General features: G+C 36.1%; 1 protein-coding gene and 1 pseudogene across 1 annotated transcript; one reads left to right on the top strand and one right to left on the bottom strand.

Annotated features, from left to right (window-relative positions):
* The first annotated feature begins 10,134 nt into the window (after positions 1 to 10,134).
* LOC130829207 (olfactory receptor 10G9-like) lies at positions 10,135 to 11,070 on the top strand. The gene has a single exon (XM_057695483.1). It carries the CDS (start codon positions 10,135 to 10,137, stop codon positions 11,068 to 11,070), a length of 936 nt encoding a protein of 311 aa, XP_057551466.1.
* Positions 11,071 to 18,813: 7,743 nt separating this feature from the next.
* Positions 18,814 to 19,754, bottom strand: LOC130861309 (olfactory receptor 8B3-like; annotated as a pseudogene).
* Positions 19,755 to 25,198: the final 5,444 nt, after the last annotated feature.

The following is a 25,198-nucleotide window of genomic DNA, read 5'->3' as shown; positions in this document are numbered from 1 at the left end:
AACGGCCAGTAGGGTGTGCTGTGGTCAGCTGTCTGCTGCAATGCTCCAGTTTGTGAATCATTCCAGAGGAGATGCCACTTTCACTTACAGTTTTTACTGTTATGATTTTCTTTTTGGAGGTCCAAATTGTACGAAAGTTGTCTGACTATAATTGTCTTCTATAATGGACTTCTAATTACAATTCCTGGTCATTTTGTCTGATTTTCTTTTATAATTAATAGTTACTGATTGTTAATTTTGTCTTATAAAAAAACTGAAAGTGGTAAGATTGTTTAACATTATCCATATTTACAGAAGAAATTCTGATGGAGTTGAGTTCAGGTTCTGTTAGATTATAACGTCCCTGAGAGTAAAGACTATAATTCGTCATTAGCTGCAGTATTTATCACTGTGCCGGTGAATAGCTGGCATTTAAATATTTTTAGGTAAATTAATGAATGAAGCTGGAAACTAATTTATTGATATACTTTGATTGTAAGTTTCATGAAGATACTATATTTATTTTTGTTTACTAAGTATCTCTATAATTTAGGAAATGCTAGAAACCAATATATGTGATTTTAATAGAATTTTAGAGTGCTCTGAAATGATTCCTTTTGTCTTTAGACTATTTTAAGGCTTTTTTTTCATTAACCCCTTGTAGTGAGTCTGCTTTTACCTTGAGGATCCATGCCTAACAAAAGGAGTTTAGATATTCTTCTAAATGTACGGTATCTAACTCCTGAACTGGAAAAGATAGGATGAGACTTGAATATCTTCGTAAGTGCTGGTAAACTGATAATTGCCTCTTGTTGGAGGAAAAAAAATGTAAATGTTATGTGGCAATAGAGATTTAAGGAAGGATAACGGACCTCCCTTATGAGAAAGAAAAGAAGATAGTCATGATTAGTGCAAAATTCTGTAACATAAAGAAAAAGATGTGAAAAGGAGTTAGTGGAAAAATACCTGAAATAGTACAAAAACTATCACACAACCCATAGGTTCTAGATTTATATCATGCATTTAGTCTACATGATAAGTAGATCTAGAATAACATTATCTCAATAAATTAATGCAATGGATTTACTTTGTTACTATTGTCTTAAGGTATCAAGTCTTAAGAGATTCTGTTTATTGTATTGGCTTCTTTGAGTCTTTGGGTCTTTTTGGGTTTCTTGTTGGAGGAAAGCCAGTATTTTTTACTTCTTTTCCACACTACTTTTGTCTGCTTCCAGTGAGGAATCATCTGGTCCTAAGGTCAGTTTGAACTTGTGCTGAAGTTGTTGAAGAAAGAAAGCAGAGCTCCTGGGTGGTTGCCATGGTCTGAGTTGGCCATCTTTTTATGTGGCCATCCTTGTAAGCCTCTGAACAATTTCTGTTGGCTCACTGAACAAAGAGGGCTAATAGAGTACCTGGTAAGGGGGCATGGAAATAAGGGAAGATAAGATTTTTGAGCCAGGCAGATTTGGTTTTAAATCTAGGCTCTTGCCTAATAATTTTGTGACGTTGTTATGTTCCAGTTTACTTATCTCTAAAATAGGAACGGTATTACACTCTAAGAGTTGTTGGATAGATCAAATGGGATAATGCAATATGAGGCATCTAATACAGTGTCTGGAACATTGCAGGTACCCAGCAACTGTTATTTACTCTTTTACTTTGGGCAAGAATAATGTTTTTATTCTCCTGTAATGTACTGATTTAATATAAGCATGCATATAGCTAATGCTAAATAAATCACCGTTTTGAAGAAGTGTATAAAAAATATCCTTGAGTACCCAGGGAGTTCTCCTCAAAATTATGCTGAGGTACAAAAATAAAACATGGGATGGAGAAGATTGGGAACCATGGCTAAAGTACCTATCACATCCCTCATAGCCTACACATAAGTACCCGCCCCTGGAAACCATTCAAAACACAGTAAAATAAAAATCATGTAATACCTGATATCAGTGACATGTGACGTGAAACACAGTCACATTTTCACTGGTTCTAAAGCAGTACAAGCATTATTTCCTGTAAGCTAAAAACTGAAAGCAAAGTAAAACTGTGAGAAATATCATGAAAATAACACCATGTTTTTATCATGTTCTTTAAAAAACTGTCTTTATAACTTCAGATATTATTTTTTAAATCTTAGCATCCAGCTCCTCACCATTTCTAGACCCACTACCAGACAGATTCACAGGCATTAAAGACCGAGAATGATCATTTAAATAGTTGTAATTTAGGGTTGCACCCTGAGTTAGAAATAGATGCTACTTTCTAGAAGATTCAATTCAAATGCCAACATTTGTCTAGGAGAGAGATAACACAGCATATTAAAAAGAACTTGGATTAGAGGTCTAAAGAGAGAAGTTCAAGTTTGGATTTTTCGGTGTGACTGTAGGCAAGTAGTTTATCATCTCGGAACCTCAGCTTCTCATCTCTAAAGAAGCATAAAACATTCCCTGCTTCAGTATCCTCAACCTTAGCTAATCAGTTAATTTTTTTTTACTCCAAATAGGACACCTTTAAAAGTCAAAGGGGACCTTACTAATGACTATGCCAGGACAATGGAGTAAAACAGGAAAGTTCCGGCTAAACCACTGAATACTCTCTTTGGTATTATGTCCCTCATTTGTGTTCTGCAGATCTTTATTTTGACATTTACCACTATAACGTGTGCTTTGAAAATGTGGGATATTCTTTTAATTGTGCTTAGTAGATAGTTGATACTCACTAAATGTTTGTTTTTGATTAACTAAGATTATATTCACTTCCCAGAATTGCTGTAAAGATTAAATATGATGATGATCAGGAAAGATTTTTATAGTAAGATGCTATATAATGGTTTATTATTACTGTATTTGCTATACAGAGACCCATGCTAAAGAATTTGGGAAGTAGTTACCTGTGTGAAGATGGTAGTCAGTGTCCTAAGCCTGAATGAAGTCACTAGGAGAGACAGGGTAAGGTGAGAACAAAGTAGGAACAGGAGACCAAACTTTGAGAAATACTACATTTTAGGAAAAGAAGAAGAAAATGTAGCCATTTGATAAAAATATAGATACATTCTTCAGATAATTTGGAAGAGACTGAGAGAATGTCTTTTACATATCCTTGTAATATAAAGATTATTTATTTCTCCATTCTATAGAAATACATTTTCTCCATTGTCAGGGAATATATACAACTAAAATTTTAATCCTAAGCAGGTCTGTGGTGCTTGGAAAGTGACAGATGCTGAATTAATAACTAAGGAACAACAACAAATATGTGGTGGAGTAAATGGAAGAAAGGACTCTAGTCATTGCATAAAATGAGAAGGGAGCCCTTCATTGTGATTTCTTCCAACAATTCTTGCTACCCAGGACTCCAGAGTGGGGTAAAAATAAAAATTAAAAAAGATGGTAAGATGCTCTGAGTACTTACATGATCAAAATGGTCATGACTGGCTCAATTAAGAAAAATAAATGTTTTTCTCTGCCTTTTACTTTGGTTTCTTCTATAGACTTGTGGGATTCTCCATCCTGAACATCTCTCTTCCCTAGTTGCCATGGAATCGGACTTGGATTCTCTACATGTAGAATCCAAGTGGTCTTTTTCATTCAGAATTACACACAGAGAGAATGCTCTACCTCTGAGGGCTGGCCCATCCTCTAGAGTGAGTTCCTCAGAGTTAGCAGAAGTAAAAAGATCTCCTACATTTGTAGGATTTTAAATGATCCCATATTCCCTCTGGAGCCCCATCCCATGATCTATCCCGAGACTCAGTGAGCAGGAGCCCTTGAGCACAGGGAACAATTAACTGCTGGATGCTGAGAGAGTTCATGAGTGAGGAAACAGTAATCAAAATAATGTTTAAAGCAATTAAAAATCAAAGCGCTTGTGATCCCTCATGGCCACCCTATTTTTCTGTTCTAGGTAGACATCCATGAACCCTTTTATTCTCTATAGACCTCAAGGATTTGACCTGCTTATTTGTCACTTTTCCAGTTTCTGCCTATTTCCTTACCTCTTATGGTTGTAGAAGAAATTGTAACATAAAAGATCACCCATCTTGGAAGGTTCTGGTGTGAAGAACAAGTCTGCTTCTCATTAGCTATAAGTCCTTGAGAGGGCAGTGGTCTTCTCCGAACCACAATATTTTCATTCATAAAATGGAGTCATAATAGTATTTCATAGGGAGATTGTGGAGGTTACATGAGATAATGTTTGTAAACTTCCTGATACATAGTACTTATTTTTATGATTTGTATTGAAATTGGATGGAACATAGATTTCTCTTCATTGTTAGAATCTCTCTCTTTTTTTTCTTTTACTCCTTCCCTTCTCAATTTAAGATGAGTTTTTTGTTGTTTTGTTTTGTCTTGTCTTGTTTTTGTCTGGTCGGTTGGCTTGGTTTTGTTTCTTTTATCCACTAGTTATTACAGTGAAAGGGATGGTGAGAAACCAAACCAAAATGAAACAAACCAAAACAAAACAAACTAATATTTATAGAGTCAAAAAATGTTAAGAAATATCAGAATCTTTTTCATAATAATGGCCTGTTTTCTATGGAATGTAAATAAGATTTTCTAGATTCTCAGGACTCAACAGACCAATCTAAGAAAGGGAAAGTGGAACTAACATTTGAAGAGTTCCCACTTGTGACAAATGTCTTTTAAAATCTCATTTTATCTAATTCTTACAAGATGCACATAGGGTAGCTATTATTAGTCCACTTTATAAATGATGCCATGGATCGTCAGAGAAGGTAAGTTGTTTTCTCAAGACGACACAACTGTTAAGTGGTAGAGGCGGGAATCCAGACCCTTTGAATCTAAAGCTCAAAGACTTAGTTCTGGGGCAGAGCCAAGTTAATTTTAATAGATCAGAACCTGGTTTCCTAGTTTTCTCTTCAGTTTTGACCCTCTGGATGAGCAAGGTATGCCCTTTACTAGTCCTCAGAGAATTAGACCCTTGAGCCTCACCTTGCCCATCTCTTTCCACACTTCTTTATGCTTCTGTTTTGCCCAAAGCATATTTGCTTGTAGTTGATGTTACCTGTTATCCTTAAGTAATGACTAGTGCCTTCTAAGGAATTTCTGACAAACAATTAAGTGGCTTTATGATGACAGCCATTATTCCTGTCTGAAATTAAAGCTGTCTGTCTTACCGTGTAGAATACTTAGCACTGATTTATAATAAGAACTCAATGTATAGTAGGTAGATACGTACTTTTTAAATTCATCCTATCTACTATCCACCCACCTATGATACGTTTCTTCTGGGCCCAGTTTTCATGTGATCGCTCCAAACATAACATTTACAAGTTACCTCTAACTATATAAAATGATACCTATTAATTGTAACTTTGATCATGAATAGGTCAGGTAATAAAAGCTTATAAGACTTGTATACCTTTTTAAGCATTTGATCATTGGTTATTTTTGAAATCTCTTTGATAATATCTATAGTAGGCAGCAATCACAAGGGCTAACAGTATATACAAATATTAGCATGTATACGTTTTCATTCTTAATTAACATCTTGGACATTTATTTACTTAAAGGTTTTCAAGTTTTAAGAACACATGAGGATGAACCTAGAATCTGTCATACAGAATGAAGTAAGTCAGAAAGAGAAAATCAAATATCGTATATTAACGAATATATACATGGAATATAGAAAAATGGTATTGATGAACCTATTTGCAGGGCAGGAAAGGAGATGCAGACATAGAGAACAGATTTGTGGACACAGTGGGGGAAGGGGAAGCTGGGACCAAGTGAGAGAGTAGCATTGACATATATACACTACCATGTGTAAAATAGCTAGTGGGAAGCTGCTGTATAGCAGAGGGAGCTCAGCTCGGTGCTCTGTGATGACCTAGAGGGGTGGGACAGGGGGTGGGGATGGGAGAGAGGCTAATGAGGGAGGGGATATAGGGATATATGTATAAATACAGCTGATTCACTTTGTTGTACAGCAGAAACAGGCACAACATTGTAAAGCAGTTATATTCTAATAAAGATCTTAAAAAAAACAATTCTACAAATGATCAGTGTTGCCGAGGATGTGGCAAAAAGGGAACCCTAATCACTGTAAGTGGGACTGTAAATTAGTGCAGCCACTATGGATAACATAGTGTGGAGGCTCCTCAAAACTTAGAAGTACTGTATGACCCAGCAAATCCACTGCTGGGTACATATCTGAAGAAAATGAAAAGACTAACTTGAAAAGGATACATGCACCTCAATGTTCATAGGAACATTATTTACAATAGCCAAGATATGGAGGCAACCTAAGTGCCCATCAATAGATGAATGGATAAAGAAGATATGTATGTACATACATATACATGCACAAACACTGGGATATTATATTACTTGTTCATAAAAAGAATGAAATTCTGTCATTTATAACAATGTGCATGGACCTAGAGAATATTATGCTTAGTGAAATAAGTCAGACTGAGAAAGATAAATACTATATGCTGTCACTTATAGGTGGAATCTGAAAAATAAAACAAACAAATATTTATAAAAAGTTGGAAACAAACTCACAGCTATGGAGGACTAACTAGTGGATATCAATGGGGATCACCAAGGGGGTGGGGTGAGATAGGATTAAGGAGAATCAAGGAGAATTTATTTAGTAGAATTAAGATCTCAAGTCTCCTAAATTGATGTATAGATTCAATGCAATTCTAATGACAATCTCAGCTGGTTTTTTGTGCAAATTGACAAGATGATTCTAAAATTTATATGAAAATTCAAACGTCCCTGAGTAGCAAAAACAATTTGAAAGCAATAATGTTGAAGGAATGGTTCACTGGCAGACCAGGCCCAGTGACTAATCAGGGTGGCAAACACAAGTGCATGGGGCTCTACCCTTCTCTAGTCTTTGTTAGAGTCAACAGAAGTCACCAGAATGTGTGTGTCATCTCAGCTGTGTCTTTTCCCATGTCCTAAGGATTATTCAGTGCAGAATTCTTGACATTGGAAGTTCTGGCTCATTCATCACCTAGAATACCATTGGGTTTTAATGAAATATAGCCTAAAAGTTTAATGCAATCATTTGTTTCTTGTTCCTGCAGAAAGTAAAAGTCAGCAAATATCATTATTGACCTTCTCTTGAAGGAGTAGCACTCTTAAGAGACTGAAGTAATCTCTGTACAATAACAGCTGGGAAACAATAGTGGTTTAGGTCAATGTCTTAGGGGCAGAAAAAAAATTCATGGGTGTTCACTTTTGGAAAGGAAAAAGACAAAATTAGTATTTTATAAAAATAATATTATTTTATATGTGTGTGGCCAAAGAGAATCAAATAGAAATTGAGAGCATTCATAAAGGTATGTGAAAGAAGTCAGATGGAAGTTTAAATCAACAGTATTGTTAGTATGTATTTTATAAAGAGATTTTAAAATACACTAACTAGAGCTAAGTGGCAAATAATTTTGCAGATAATTTTCAAGATATGATTGTGATTTTACATTGACTTTATATGCCTTATACTAAAATTGATAGCCAATATGAGAAAATTGGGCAATGTGATAGGTTAACTGAGGCAAATATTAATTCAGGGGGCTTCAGTTCCTCAAAACCCATCCTGTGGAGAGCAATACTTCCCATATACAAGTGAGAACAGGTCTATCACCACAAAAGGCTTCTGAAGCTACCATTTTCTTCTTCTAAAACTGAGTGCTGTTGGGCTTCTGTGTCAGACCAGGTTTCCTCTTTGTTTACATAAAGCCCTTCTTCTCATAGCTAAGATATACATTAATTCTAGAAGAAAAAGCATAGCCTCCCATTCTCTAGCTATATTCAACCAAGCTTAAAAAAATTAACTCTCACACAAAATCTAAGTAAGTTTAGAAGATAGAAGTTACAAAGGCAGAAGTCTTTGAAAGGAGAGAAAATCTCTGAATCAGACGGTGAGATAGCACCCATTCTTGACTAGGAACTTGCAGGCTTCCAGGTCCCAAAGGGAGGGCATTTAATTAGTAAGATGTTTATCCAGGAGCAATAGGACTCATATCATCCCTAGAGTGAAGAAGCTCCAGAACTCCTTTCTGTGACTGACCATAATCACCGGAAAGCATAAGATTCACCAAAGAGACTATGAACCTCATCAGAGAATTGCCCTTTGGGGATGAAAGCCCATGATTTTTCACCTGTGAATTTAAAGAAGGAATCAAAGAAAACAAAACACAACACAATACAACGAAATCATTCCCAGCACAAGGAATTTTCAAACCCAGAGTGTCATGGTTATTTACTTTGGAATTTTATTTTGGGCTATGTAAAATGTCTTAGGGAATGATGGTCCATCAAATGCAGAGAAAGGCATTTGGAAAAAAACCCTGATTATTTATCATAATGTGGAAACATCCTCATCCATGAGGACTCAAGGGCCAAGGCAATATCTTTTGAGATATCAAATCAACCTTAAGCTCTATTATTTGAAATAAATATTTCTATAGCTTGTTCCTCTTGTGGCTTTTTTTTCTATGAGGGAAACAGCAGCACTCTACTCATCAAACACTGAAAATTTCTTTAAACCTTGAATTTACCTGATGATCCAAAACCTAGTTGTAAGATTGGTAAGTAACAAAAATTGGCAAAAGCTTAGTGTTTTTCATTGTTTGGAATTTGGGGGTCATTACGATGTGTTTATGGTCATAGTCTTGTTTTTCTTCTTTAGTGTAAGCTTATGTTGCTTTCATCACGGCTTACAGAACCAACTTTGAGTAATTTTATAAAAAACTCAAAATTCTATAAAACCACAAATTAATAAAATGCTTTCTCTATAAACCTTAGCATTACAACTCTGATTTAAAGCAAAAGAAAAACTCTGATCTTATCACATACTCCGGAGTGGAAAGGTGTTACTGATACGACTCTATATGGCATAAGCATCTTAGAAATTAGTGAAGAACTGTTCCTTTTCTATTAGAATTTCAGGACTCCAACTTGATTTCTCTTCCTTTCTTCATACTTTTTAATTTCTTTTCTCTTTGAGTATACAATTGTGGGAGCATTCAGATCACTCAAACAAAAGAAAACAAAAATTTTTACAGTTTGAGCCTTGGAGTAACAGAAATCCTAGAAGAAATAAAAGCAATTTCAGACTACCTATTTTTCTTTATTTTTTAAAGCACACTTTTGTCTGTTTATAAATATAAATATTAAGTTTTGGAACTCAAATCCTATAGATATGGTTTAGTTCTCAATATCACTACTTAAGCAGGTCTTAATTCTTAAGACCTTAATTCTTAATTCTTAATTAAACAGGTGTAATTCTTCATGAGCATCTCAAAATATATTGTGAGATGATTTGATCACACTTTATAAGGAGGATGATTGATTGCTTAAGATCCTGGAGGGAAGGGAAAAATAATAAAAATTTATAAATATAAATAAACATTGTACAACAGAAGTTGAGGAAAGCAGTGAAATTCTGACCATTACTGCATTAGCTTTGTGTCAGATTTCACACACAATCAGGGGACCATGGTCGAGGGTAGGACAGAGGACTCTTGCTTCAAGTAATGCTAGACCATTTTGGGGTCCTGCCTTGACATATCTGCTGCTAATCAGAGAGCTTTAGAAAGGCAGTTTTCTCTCAACTATCAAGGATGAAAATTTCTTTAGCAATTTATAGTGGAAATTCTGATAATCAAAGAGACTGAATTTGAATGTTTGGAAGTGTGTGTGTGTGGGGGGGCAGCATTTCAGTCTGTCTATGTGTATGTCTGCATACGTATGTGTATTAGAGAAAAAGAGACAGAGAGAGAGAGAGATGCCTGAATAAATGCTTTATCCTTGGGGGAGATAGCAACTCTGAAATGTTGCTAGTTTGGGTATCTTTCTTAATTCCACAGAAAACAGAATACAAAAATTCCACAAAAAAACAGAATACAAAATTTACTCCTCTTTTCTATTTGGCTTTTATATGAGTTTAGTCCTCTTTAGGTTCTACAATAAGGAGGTAACCATTTGTCCTCAGAGCTCCACATTAAAGCAAAAGTGCTATCTATGTAAAAGATGAAGAAAAATGTATCCTTTGTATTCTCTATCAGATAAGATGTAGTTGGCATATTTCATGTGAAATACATTCTCATATGAAATATGTAAATGTTGGATTTGCTGTCCTTCCTGTAGGAACAGAGAGCCATATAGAGGAGAAATGACAAACGTGAGCCTAGTGACAACATTTATCCTCATGGGCCTTCCCCATGCATCAGAGCTGGGCACGCTCCTCTTTGGAATCTTCCTGGTGATCTATATCCTCACTGTGGTGGGGAACCTTCTCATCCTGCTGGTGATCACGGTGGATCCCCACCTCCACACCCCCATGTACTACTTCCTGATCAACCTGTCCTTCATTGACATGTGGTTCTCCACAGTTACTATGCCCAAAATGCTGATGACCCTGGTCTCCCCAGGAGGCAGGGCTATCTCCTTTCACAGCTGTGTGGCCCAGCTCTACTGCTTCCACTTCCTGGGGAGCACCGAGTGTTTCCTCTACACTGTCATGTCCTATGACCGCTACCTGGCCATCAGTTACCCGCTCAGGTACACCAGCATGATGAGGGGGAGAACATGCGCCCTCCTGGCCACAACCACGTGGCTCAGTGGCTCTCTGCACTCTGCTGTCCAGACCACACTGACCTTCCGTCTGCCCTACTGTGGGCCCAGCCAGATCCAGCATTACATCTGTGATGCACCGCCCATCCTAAAACTGGCCTGCACAGACACCTCTGCCATCGAGATGGTGATCTTGGTCAACATTGGGGTGGTGGCCTCGTGCTGCTTTCTCCTGATAGTGCTGTCCTATGTGTCCATCGTCCATTCCATCCTGAAGATCCGCACCTCAGAGGGGAGATGCAGAGCCTTTCAGACCTGTGCCTCCCACAGCATTGTGGTCCTTTGTTTCTTTGCTCCCTGTGTTTTCATTTACCTGAGGCCAGGCTCCAAGGAGGCTGTAGATAGGATTGTGGCAGTTTTCTACACTGTGCTGACGCCCCTTCTGAACCCTGTGGTGTACACCCTGAGAAACAAGGAAGTCAAGACAGCTCTACTGAAGCTGAAAAGTGAGTCAGTGTTTACTCAAAGTAAATAATCAAGAAAGGCCAGATATGACTAGCTTTTATTAATATTTTATTTATAATAAAATTAAATGCCAACATGAATGTTACACTTTTACAGAACATTTCCATTAAATTTTAATGAAAGCAATAAATTTTTAGTTTTTCTCGCTGTGCAATGCTTCTGAGACTTCCAGTTTAAGTAGCCAATTAGTGGTGATAATATAAGAAGGATAGCGGCCAATTCTTTATCTTTTCAGTATTCTATCAAGTAAATCCTCAGAAAAATAGTTTACTTCTATCTCCTATATACATATTTTCCAAAAATGCTAATATAGTACTTCTATATTTTATTTTGTGCAAGTTAAATCAAAGCTTTAAAAAAGCTTTTTCTTTCCATTTGAAAACCTCTTTATTGAAAAAATTACTTATAATATTCAAATAAATTATGTAATAGATATATGTATGGTGAAATTTTTAATTAGAAAAATCAGACCAAAAATGATTAATTCTCAAGAAGAATGGCTTTATTCACATTTATGAGCTAATGAAAATTGTATGTTAATTGTTTTTTACTTTGACCTCCAAGATTTTTGAAAGTGAACATTTGTCTACTATGCACTGTAGGCACTGTTTATACTGTACTGGTCACTGATAAAACTATCTAGATTTTCCTTCTATAATTATAGAATTCCTGGTTTTTTATCCCAAGTGTAAAACTTCTATTTTTGGCAATCTTAATATTTTATCTGTAAGTAAATAGGGGACAAATACTAAATATATAAAAATAAGCAAATAACCTTAGAGACAAAAATATATCATCAAAGTTATTGGGCATATATCCTAATTTTACTACCAGTCCTAGGCTGCATTTCCTAGGTCTATAATTCACATTTATTTGACATAATTTACAAAATGTTCTTTGGACACAGTTTGAGGAGGTAAGGCTTGGGACATGAACCTTATAAAGAGTCATCCAAATATATACATATATTGAACATGTAAATTCATTGTTCTCAAAATAAAATCTTGATTGTAATGCCACATGTATCTTGTTAATGAAATAAATGTCACCACCCTAGCATACCAGGAGGAGAAAAGGACAACTGGTAGGCAGCTGTTAAAACTAGAGAGTGTGTCTCAGACTCTTCAGACTTACAGCAACTGCATTCCAGAGATGCTTTAGCAAGGCATCCCTTTTGGGCTAGCTTGGAACATCTTGTTCTAGGTAAGCTATGAAGCTATGCTCGAAAGAAAATCATGCCAACTCTGAAAGCATGACCTATGTAAACCATGAAACAGTGATCTATGTAAGAGGTTAATTCCAATAAACCAGACTGATATGGACCATTATATGAAGCTACTCATTTTGCAAAGGAGAAAACTGAAAACAAGTTAGACCAAAATGACTTAGCCATTGGGTTCGCTTGGATTCTTTCCAGATCCTTGTAAAAATCACACTATTTTATTTAATTCAAATAACACAAAATGTTATGGGACATTTACTAAGTGTTAAAGCACATTGTAAACAATAGATACACAAAAAGAACAAATTCTCTGCACTCACAAAGGTCATTGTTGGGTAAGGGAGAAATACAAATGTAGCATCATGCAAGGTACATTGTGATAGCTGTAATGGGTGCCCAAGAAGAGAAGCATTATTTGTATTAACTTGGAAATACACTGGGAGATTCAAAATACTATAATGCAAGTCAAAGCTACAATGAGGTATCACCTCACACCGGTGAGAATGGCCATCATCAAAAATTCTAGAAACAATAAATGCTGGAGAGAGTGTGGAGAAAAGGGAACCCTTCTGCACTGTTGGTGGGAATGTAAGTTGGTACAGCCACTATGGAAAACAGCTTGGAGGTTCCTTACAAAACTAAAAATGGAACTACCATATGACCCAGCCATCCCATGAGCATGTTTTGATCTTGCCAAACTAGCTTGCAGTCATTTACTACTTGTTTTCACTTCTGGATATAGTTAAATGCAGAGGCAACCCATGGAATTACCCTGATTCACCAGGTAAGGAAAAAGGCAAAGTAGAAAAGTATCGCCTTATTAGTTGGTACAAATGTTTTGTTTAGGAGGGAGAGAAGAGCCAGGAATCCTACAATTCTGTGTTTGTATGACAAGCCAGATATTTCTCATAGTGCAGTATGCCAAGAAAATGATACCTTGGAGAACCCCTCCATGTGAAAATAAGAATGTTGTGGGAAGTTATGGCCTTCCTTCAATACCAGTAACTCCTATAAATCCTTTGAACTATATATTTAGTGCTTCAGGGGTAAAATGAAAGAAAAGAAACTTCAGTGCAGTATAAGCTGAACTTCATGAACATTATCAAACCTGGACCAGATTTTGCAGACTAACTGAACTCACCCCAAGGCAACTAGATTACCAGAAATGTCCCTGAGGTGACATTTTATTTGTTTCCATAGGTTTTTCTCCCACAGTATGGTACACATATATATTTTCAGGGCATCTAGGATATCTCCTATTTCCCATTCACAAGGTCTAATCAGCATTATGGTACTAATATAGTCAACCAACATAACACCCAGTAAGTTTGTGAGTGAACAAATCACTCCAGATTCAATTGTTACACAAAACTGTGATCCAAAGAGGACCTGTCACATAGGTGATAAAAAGTTAGCTTTAAAAAAATAAATGCAAGATGTAGTGAATGGTCTTTCTTTAAAAGACACAAAAAAGAGTAAAGGGAGGGGAGTGGCCAAGATGGTGGAGCAGGAAGACCTTGAACTCACCTTCTCCCATAGGCACATCAAAATTAAATCTATGTGCAGAGCTACTATCCATCAGAATGACCTGAAGACTAGAAGAAAATATTTTCTACAACTAAAGATGTAAACAAGGAACTATGATGAGATGGGTAGGAGGGGTGTAGACCCCCTGATAGGTGACCCATGAATGGGAGCAAAATCACAATTGCAGAGGTTCTCCCAAAGGAGCAACAGATTTGAGCCTCAGTCTCTGCAGCCCAGGCATCTTGTGCCAAGAAGACAAGCCCCCACTTGGGACTTGAAGGCCACTGGGACTTACTTTCTGGAAAGCTAGAGGGCTAAATGAAATAGAGACTCTGTTTTAAGGAGTCTCACACAAAATCTCACTTGTTCCAGACTCAGCTTGAAAGGAACATGGATCAGACCCATTTGCGGATATTGGAGAGCCTCCTGCAACTGAGATTCACTCTGGGGACACAATTGGTAGTGGCAGCCTTTTGGTGGAGCCCATTCTACCATGAGGATATTGGTGCTGGCAACAGACATTCTGTAGTCTTTCCTCTAGTTTGTTAGTGGCTGGGACTTGGGCCTGCCCCTAAGACAGTTGACCCACTACTGGGAGTCCCCAGGTCAAGTATCCAGTTTCACAAGGTTACAGCCTCACCACCAGCAGGTCCTCAGCAGCCATAGGCCCCTATGAGCCTCCAAGCTGCCCTAGGATTCGGTCCTGCTCAACAGAGTGCCAAGGATGCAGCCCTGCTGACCAGCTGGCTGACATGTCCTTCTCTAAGTATTCCAAAAAATTTAGAAGAAGGAACACTTCCAAACTCATTCTACAAGAGCAGCATCACCCTGATACCAAAATCAGACAAAGATATCACAAAAAAGAAGATCACAGGACAATATTACTGATTAACATAGATGCAAAAATCCTCAACAAAATAGCAAACCAAATCAAACAAGATATTAAAAGTATCAAAACCATGATCAAGTAGGAATTAGTCCAGGGATGCAAGGATGGCTCAACATCCTCAGGTCAATCGATGCATTACACCACATTAACAGATTGGAGAATGAAAACCATATGATTATCTCAATAGATGCAGAAAAAGCTTTTGACAAAATTCAACATCCATTTATGATAAAAATTCTCAACAAAGTGGGTATAGAGAAAACATACCTCAACAAAGCAAAGGTTATATACAACAAGACCAAGGCTAACATCATACTCAAAGGTGAAAAGCTAAATGCATTTCCTTTAAGGCCAGGAACAAGACAAAAATGCCCATTCTCATCACTTTTATTCAACATAGTATTAGAAGTCCTAGCCACAGAAATCAGACAAGAAAAAGAATTAAAGTCATCCACTTTGGAAAGGAAGAATTAAAACTGTCACTGTCTACAAATGACATAAAACAATACATAAGACACTAAGGAAAGAAATTGAAGATGACACAAACAAATGGATAGATATACCATGCTCATGGATTAGAAGAATTAATATAGTTAAAATGACCTTTTTATGCAAGGCAATCTACAGACTCAATGCAATTGCTATCAAAATACTAATGGAATTTTTCACAAAACTGGAATAAATAATTCTAAAATATGTATAGAAACACATAAGACCCTGAATACCCAAAACAATCTTGAGAAAGAACAAAGCTGGAGGAATCATGCATCCTGATTTCAAACTATATTATAAAGCTACAGTTATCAAAACACTACAGTACTAGCACAAAAACAGACACATAGAAAAATGGAGCAGAGTAGAGATCCCATAAATGAACTCACACTTCTGTAATAACTAATCTACAATGAAGGAGGCAAGAATATACAATAGGGAAAAGACAGAGTCTTCAAGAAATAGTGTAGGGAAAACTGGCCAGTTACATGCAAAAGAATCAAACTGGACTTCTTTATCATACCATATACACAAATAAACTCAAAATGGATTAAAGACTTAAATATAAGACTTGAAACCATAAATCTTCTAGACCAAAAAAAGGCAGTATATTTTTTTTGAAAGTGTTATTTTTTATTCATATGGCAGTACACTTTTTGACATTGGTTTGGATTAAATTTTTGGATATGTCTCCTCAGGTAAGGGAAACAAAAGCAAAAATAAACAAATGGAGCTACATCAAACTAAAAAGCTTTGCACAGCAAAGGAAGCTATCCACAAAATGAAAAGGCCATGCACCAAATGGAATAAATTATTTGCAAACAATATATCCGAAAAAGAGTAAATATCCAAACTATACAAAGAACTCATACAACTCAACATCAAAAAAACAAACAACTTGATTAAAAAACAGGCTGAGGACCTGAATAGACATTTTTCCAAAGAAGACATATAGATAGCCAACAGGTACATTTAAAGGTGTTCAACATTACTAATCATCAGGGAAATGCAAAACCACAACAAGATATTACCTCACATTTGTTAGAATGGCTATTATCCAAAAGACAACAAAGAACAAGCACAAGCAAGGATGTGGAGAAAAGGGAACATTCATACACTGTTGGTAGGAATGTAAATTGGTGCAGTCAATACAGAAAACAGTATGTTGATTTTTCAAATAATTAAGAGTGGAACTACTATATGATCCAGCAATTCTACTCCTAGGGATTTATCCAAAGAAAATGAAAACACTAATTCAAAAAAATATATGCACTGCTATGTTCACTGCAGCATTATTTACAATAATAGCAAGACAAAGAAACAATCTGCTTGTTTCCATCAACCAATAGATGAAGGGATAAAAGAATATTATATATTCCTTATATATCAATATAAAATATTCTTTATATATCAACCATAAAAAAGAAGGAAATTTTGCCACTTGCAACAATATAGATGGACCTGGAGATTTTATTATGCTAAGTAAAATAAGTCAGACAGAAAATACAAATACTATATGATTTCATTTGTATGTGGTACCTAAAAAACAAAACAAATGAACAAATGGAAAACAGAAAAAGAGTCATAGATACAGAGAGGAAAATGGTAGTTGCCAGAGCTGAGGGAGTTGAGGGGGGGAGGAGAGAAATAGATGAGAGAGATGAGAAGGTGCAAACTTCCAATTACAAGATAAATGAGCCACAGCTATGAAATGTATAGTGTGGGGAATACAGTCAATAATTATGTAATATATTTTATGGCGACAGTTGGTAATGAGATGTATCATGGTAATAATTTTGAACTGTATAGATATGTCCAAGCACTATGCTGTGCACCAGGAACTAATTTAGTGTTGTAGGTCAATTAAGCTTCAAAAACAAACATGTAGAAAAAGATATCAGAGTAGTGGTTGGCAGAGACATATGGTGGAGGGAGGGGTAATCAGATGAATGTCGTTAAAAGGTAGAATCTTCCACTTTCAAGATAAAAAAGTACTAGGAATGTAATGTACAACATGATAAACATAATTAATACCACTGAGGCCACATATGGAAGTTATAAGTAACTCATTTAGAGAAACTTTACATTAAATTCAGAATATAGTCAGGGAAATTTCTGGTCCTTAACTAAGAGGACCTCTTTTGTTATGCCTAGAAAATCACAGCTTTCCCCTTGACTTAGAAACAGCTCTGAACTAGTGCACAGGCACAGCAGAATCCCATGGCTTACCTGTTTGACTCAGCTGTGCCAGCTTCAACAGAATCCTGCTTTACCTCATAACTCCCTTTATCTGATTTCACACAATAAATAGAGCAAAAAACTACAAATGACAATACCATGCTGTGTAGAGAAAACAACTGGCCTGTTTCCTCTGACATTTCCTTCCCTTTTGAAAGAAGTCCAAATAGCTATATAGTACTTAAAGGCACTAAATAAAAATTAAATTTCCTCTGTTGAAACTTTGACACCCTTAACTTTTAAATCTGTATGTACGTCTGTTTTTCTGATTAATCTTTTGCAAAATAATCCCAAAGAATAAAACCTAATTTTAAAGAAAGAATTTTTTCTGAGATTGAAACAGGTTTCATTTGTATTTTGAGTCTCTTCAAATAAAAGATTAATGACCAGTTTTAACCCACTCTTTGGGCTACCTCAAATACTAATAAAATATATAAAAGAATGAACACACTCCATGATGTCTGCAAAGCTTCCTGAATAGCGCAGATATTGTTTGCCTATTGAGATACTCATTTCTTTCAATATGGAAAACAATTTTATCAGAACAGTTACTAGAAAAGAAAAATGAAAAAATCCAACCAAGATCAACTATCTCATATAAATAGAACTAAAGTAAAAAGCAAGCATGTTAATATTGGATTAGGGGATGGGATATGAGTGGTCATTTAAAACCATAAGCCAAGGATTTAGCAATGCTGAACATACAAAAAGCAAACAAGTAAGCCAGCAATCCAGCTGTGCTAAATTTCAAAATACCTAAATACTGAGTGGAGATTAGAAAAACAGCAAAGTAGTAAATGTTATTACAGTTATCTTAGAACATGTTTAAAATGTCTCTTGACATCATAATAAGGATTTCTGAGTGGTCAACTTTGTGCCTATTTTCTCAAAAGAAAACAAAGCCAACATCTTATTCTAAAAAAGACATTGTTAAAATTAGCTTATTCACCAAATATTTCTTTCAAATTGCCATTGCTCTCCCAGGTGCAATTTGTGGATTTTGTACTTTAAAAATCCATGTGAGAGTAGCATATAGAAGCCAACAAAACAAGGAGTGGTTTTGTCTTTCCCAGGTTCACCAGTCCTGCTGGTTTAACTTTTCTTATACAACAAATTACAAAGCACTGGTGATTGGCATCTCCTGTCACGGGAGCCCATTTAATATCTTCTAACAGCTCATTCCACATTTGGTGTGATGTTTATAGTTTCTCCCTGGAGAACTTATTTTCAATCACCTGCATTGACAGACAGGAATTGAAGTTCAGAGAAGAAAGAAAATAATGGTAAGAAAGAAACAGGATGAGAAGGCTGCCAATAAAAATATTATGAATAAACACACAGCATCTCCTGCCCTATGGCTAACTGCACAGAGACACTGATTCTAATCAAAACTTTATTTTCCCCAGGGTTTTTCTCAGAGCTACTTTAACATCTTTGTTCCTCAAACTATAGATTAAAGGGTTCATCATGGATTGGTATAAAAGACAGAAGAGATTTTTCCCTCATCCACAGAACCAGCAGATAATGGTTTGAGATACATAAATACCCCTGATCCAAAGAACATAGAAACAGCAATTATGTGGGAACTGCAGGTGCTGAAGGCTTTGGACCTGCCCTCTGTGGAGGGATGTGGAGGATGCTGGTGAGGCTGAGACCATATGAGACAAAGATGGTGAGACTGGGAACAATGATGTTGATGCCCACCACAATGAAAACTACCAGCTCATTGACATAGGTGCTTGAGCAAGAGAGCTGGAGCACAGGGAGGATGTCACAGAAATAATGGTTGATGGTGTTTGCATCACAGAAGGTCAGTCTCAGCATGCATCCAATGTGAGCCATGGCACCAGAAAATGCCCTCAAGTATGAACCAAGCATAAGACTAGAACGCACTTTAGGGGATATGGTAATAGTATACAAAAGTGGGTTACAGATGGCCACATAGTGATCATAGGCCATTGATGTCAACACATAACATTCAGAAATGACAAAAAAAAAAAAAAACAAACAAACAGAAGAAGTACAGCTGAGTCATGCACCCCATGTAAGAGATAATATTCTTCTTTGATAAAAAATTTGTCAGCATTTTTGTTGTAAATACTGAACAGTAACAGAGGTTGATGAAGGACAAGTTAAAGAGAAAAAAGTACATGGGGGTGAGTAGGTGTGAATCCAGCCCAATTAGAGTAGTCAAGCCCAAATTTCCCAACACAGTGATCATATACATTACTAGAAACAGGAAGAACAAGGGAAGTTGAAGATCTGGTTGGTCTGTTAATCCCACCAGAATGTATTCAGTCACAAAAGAACCATTTCCATGAATCATTCTTCTCTAAGGGAATCTGTGGACACAGGAGTAAAGGGTTACATTAGAGAACAACTTGGCTCTTCTCACAGCATCTCATCCTACAAGAGTGTATATACAGGGCGTGTGTAAGACTAGCCCAACCTGGACCCATAGAATCTGTCTTTAACATTATCATGATAGTGAGTAACTTGCACTTTCCTTTACTACAACCTTAATAAGTTAAATATACAAAGAGCATCTCAAACAGCCTAAAGAGCAAAGGCAGTGCTGCAGTATGCAAAATTTGCTGGAGAAACCAAGGAATAAGAGAAAGGGATGTGCCAGGACAGAATCTTCCTTTCACATCTCATCATTTCTTCATTCACTTAAGCACTCCCCTCACCAGTAAAATTTTAGGCAAAGACTCTAGCTCCCTGGTGCTGGCCTCTAATGCACATTAGACCTGGTGGGGTGGGAACCAAGTTGTCGCTAAACAAAAGTCAACTAAGGGCCCAAAGGCTAGAGGAGGTTAAGTTATTGCCCATTTCACAAAGTAAAAGAAGTAAATGTAGAAGACTGAGAGTCTGTCCATGGAGATGAAACTTACTGGCTGAGATACTGCACTTTCTGAACCTCCTAATCTCTGAACACTCTCTGATCCCCCTTGAACACATTCTCCTAACAGTTTCACTTGAATCTGAGCACTGCACAAGCTGGGAAAGAAAGTGGCAGATCTTATACCTCTTGATTTCCACCTCAAAGCAGGAAGGACATTAATATCAGAAGAATTCATAAAGGCACCAGAAACCGTAGAGCCTTCCCTTGGTATTTACCCCTGTGGTCCTGGAAAGGCAGTTTCAGGTCCTGAGGCTTTGGTTCCTTTGATTCTAAAAGGATGCAGCCTAGACTTAATTTCAGATATGCTGTGAACACCTCTCTGAATTACAAATATTAATTTCAGATTATGACTTTGAGTCTTCTCAAGCAGCAAGGAAAAATAAACAGCAATGTTATCACGTTTGCCACTTGATAAGACACAGAAGGTTGAATGTGAGTTTAATGGTATAGCACACTTGATTATAAACAGCGTAGAACCTTACTCAGTCTCTCCCCCAGGGAATAGATCCTATGTGTAAAACAGAAATAATGGAGTTGCATTTACACTCTGGACCATGTTCTCTATTTAGTTCCTTAGGGACTCAATATTATCATCTAGTTTACACGTTTCTCTGGGGCTTGTGCAACCCCAAGGCAGAGGCAAAAATAAACTCCCATCTTCCTATCATCTTCATCTCTTAAGAAAAATCTATTGTATGTGTTCTTTCTCTGTGCCTGCAGATTTCTTTATATCTTTCCTTGAAATTTTGCAAAGACTCTAGGAACTCATTTCAGTTATTGTCTCTCATGAGTCATCTCAAAAAATCTTAAAGCCTTTCTCCCTTGTAAAATTTTACATTTAAACACCTAATGGAAATTTCTACCTGAGGATTCAGCTGGTACTTAAACTGTCTATGCCTCAGGTTCATAATTTCTAAAATAGTGATAATAATAATATCATCTCTTTCATTGGATTGTCTTTATGATAAAATTTAAAAAAAGTACATAAAATGCTGAGATTTATTTTAGGGATGCAAGATGGTTCAACACTCACAAATTAATCAATGTGTGATCCACTACATTAACAAAATGAAGAATAAATATCATATTATCTCAACAGAGACAGAAAAATCACTTGTTAAAATTCAAAGTCCATTTATGGAAAAGCTCTTAACAAAGTGAATTTAGAGTGGATATAACATAACATAAAAAAGACTAAATATTACAAGCACATAACTAACATCCTACTCAACAGGGAAAAGCTGAAAGCTTTTACTCTAAAATCAGAAGCAAGACAAGGATCCCACTCTCACCACTTTTATTCAGTTTAGTATTAGAAGTCCTACCTTAGCAATTAGGCAAGAAAATGCAATAATGTTCTCCAGCATTGGAAAGAAAGATGTAAAATTGTCATTGTTTTCACATGGCACATTATATAAGGACTCCACTAAAAACTATTAAAACTAATTGACAAATTCAGTAAATTTGCAGGGTAGAAAATCAACATACAAAATTTGATTGTTTCTACACATTAATAATGAACTATCAAAAAGATAAACTAAGAAAATAATCCCATCTACAATTGCCTCAAAGAAGAATAAAACACCTAGGAATAAATTAACCTAGAAGGTAAAACAGCTGTACACTGAAAACTGTAAGACATTGGTGAAAGAAATTGAAGAAGACACAAATAAATGAAAAGGTAGTCCATGCTCATGGATTGGAAGAATTAATATTGCTAAAATGTGTGTAACACCTCAATCCATCTACAGATTCAATGCAATCCTTATAAAGTTATCAAAGGCATTTTTCACCAAACTTGAACAAACAATCCAAAAATTTGCATATTACCACAAAAGACCCCGAATGCCAAAGCAGTCCTAAGAAAGAAGATCAAAGCTGAAGGCATTATGCTCTCAGATTTAAAACTATATTACAAAGCTATATAATCAAAGTGGTATGGTATTGACATAAAAATAGTCATATAGACCACTGAAACAGAGTAGAGAGCCCAGAAATAAACCTCCATGTATATTATCAACTAATTTAGGACAAAGGAGCTAAGAATATAAAATAGAGATAGGACAATCGTCTAATAATGGTATTGGGAAGGCTGGACAGCCACATGCAAAAGAATGAAGCTCTTTACTTCTCCCTACAATCCCATTCCCAGTGATTAAGGCTGGTAGAGTCCCCCACAATCCCTGTGAGGTGAGATCTGAATGGGATTCCCAAGAAGTGACCCATAATGCTGGGAAACTGGATGTCCAACCTGGGCTTTCTTTTCCTCTGGGAAAAACCATAGGCTCGTATGACTTCATTGCTATGCCAGCCTTTGCAGTGGGGGAATTATGATTAGTGTGTAGTCACTCCTTTTTCCCTTGTAACACAGTCCATTTTAGTCTCTACAGTGCAGGCAGTTGCTTCAGACTCACTCCTGTGTTCTAGGATTTTCACAGTAGTGTCTTGTCCACAAACAATTCTTGTGACAGAGAGCAAAGTCAGAAACAGTGGACATTGCCCTATTGGTGACATTGCTCCCTAAATAGATTATATATTTTTTATCTTAATTGTTTTAATTGAAGTATAGTTGATTTACAGTATTATGTTAGTTTCAGTTGTATAGCAAAGTGATTCAGATATGTATGTGTTTATACATACTATATATATTCTTTTTAAAAATTCTCTTCCATAAACAGTGTATTCAAGAAAACTCTTCATATAGAATAATTTGGAATTGACCAAACTAAACTTGTATTTTAAGAGGTCCTCTAGTAGTGCCACCCTGGTGCTATGGCATCTAAGGAGAAGCTATCTAAAGAGAGGAGGAAGCCTGTGTCATTATGTCTGTTAAATATGGATGTAACAAAGATAAATTGGACATCAATACTAATTCATAGACAAGGTGACATTTTAAGTAGAAATGTGAGAGAATACACTTGTAGGGAGGAGTAATGGCCACGACAAAACACCAAAGGAGGTACTTTGGGCCTCCTTGAAAAACAGTAGGGCTAGTGTACTGAATGAGAGGAGTGAAGGAGAGAGTCAAAGGGGAGGAGGACAGAGATGTAACAGGGGCAAGGTGATGCTGGATCTTGTGGGCCATTGTAAAACTTGAGCTTTTTCTCTGATTGAAATGGAGTACAGGAGACTAAAACACAATGACTTATGTGTTAGAAAGGTGATCTATGCTAATGTGTTGTCAGTAAACTGTAGGAAGCAATGGATGAATCATGGCGATCATTGGGAGGTTGTAGTAATGCAAGTAAGAGATAATGATTTCTCAAATCAAAGTGGTAGTATCATAGCTGTGATATATTGGGAACTATGTATATATTATATATATAAATAGCTATATTTACCTGTGTAAAATTTTAAAACTTTCATTTGGTCAAAGATACTGTAAGCATATCAGTGGAATAGTAGTAAATTAGAAAAGAAAATAGTTTAAATGCAGGCGACAAACATTGGATTCATATCCACTATGTTCTACAACTAGACAGGAAACAAGAAAACAATCCCACAGAAAATGGGGAAAAGACTTAAACAGGAAAGTCACAGAAAAATAAATTGAAGAGGTTTACAAATTTATGAAAAGATACTCAAGCTCAATAGTAGGGAAATGTAAGTTCACTTTACACCTATCACACTGTCACACTTCTAAAATACCAATACCACTTTTGCTGGCATAAATGCTGACAGAAACAAAGGTAGTTTCACACACTGCCTGCAGATATAGTAATTATTATAGTCTTTGGGAAAACCATTTGATATTAAACTGAAAGATAATATTTTAGATAATTACTTTATTGAAGTAAAAGTACTGGTCTATGAATTACATGCATAATTATTATTTTAGCATTGCTTGTCATGGTAAAAACACTGGAAGAATAGTGAAGTTTTATCATGATGGAGTGATTGGGTAAGTTAGGATATATCCATAACAGAGAATATTGAAGAGATTTTAATGTAGTATTGTTAAATGACAGGAGCAAGAGATCAAAAATATGAACTTTGTAGTCAGATATAAGGCCTATAAATTTTTTGGTTATATGAGCTTATAGGAAAACACGGCAGGGTGTGTGCTAGGTTAAACATGTGACTCACTTTGGGTGATAGATGGAAGGGAGCTAAACACGGAAGAGAATGCTGAGAAAAAAGGGAAGCAAGGTGATTTCTTTAAAAGATTATTAGTTATTATGGAAGATGTGATCATGTATGTCATCATGGGAAAATTACATATGTGAAGATGGTGTGTGTACATGGAATATTTTACTTTGAGAGGTGTTTCAGATACGTCACTTGCCATGTGTGAGTGACTGTACCTAAGAGTCATGCAAGCACTAGGTGATAGAAGAAGGAAGTTTTTTCTAACTCATTTTCTCTGAGGGAATGTGCAATCTCTATGGTGAAATTCTGAGTAGAACATTTTCTCTAAAGACACTAGGGTAAAAGCATTTTCATTTGCATGTAAACAATTTCATAATGTCTTTCCTAAAAATTTTGAATTGTCTAGTGGCTCTTGGATAAAACTCTCTGTGTATTAAGACTGAATCCTTAAAGCTCAAAATTAAATAATATACATGATGCTACCTGTTATTCCCTCAAGAACAAAGAATGCTGTTTGGATTCTTTTTTGTAGTTTAAAGAAAACCTCTGGGCAAAATCTTCATTAAAAAACATGATCTTTACCTGACTGACATCAAAAGGTAAGATTTATAAATGTCCTGGTCCTCTTCACACAAAGGGGAGAAAGGAGTGTTAGGAGGTTTTTTAGACTACTGTGACTATAAGTATACAGGTTTGGTGTGAGCCTAAGTTTTCATTTGCTACTTGGGTAAATAACTTGATTGGGGATGACTTTATACTGTCAAATTGTTTTCTAA

Source organism: Hippopotamus amphibius, chromosome 9, assembly GCF_030028045.1.
Source record: "Hippopotamus amphibius kiboko isolate mHipAmp2 chromosome 9, mHipAmp2.hap2, whole genome shotgun sequence".
Lineage (NCBI taxonomy): Eukaryota > Metazoa > Chordata > Mammalia > Artiodactyla > Hippopotamidae > Hippopotamus > Hippopotamus amphibius.
This window is presented reverse-complemented; position numbering and strand designations above follow the sequence as displayed.

What these genes read in the sequence shown, in the direction of transcription:
- LOC130829207 (XM_057695483.1), top strand. Translation starts at nt 10,135, where the DNA reads ATGACAAACGTGAGCCTAGTGACAACATTTATCCTCATGGGCCTTCCC.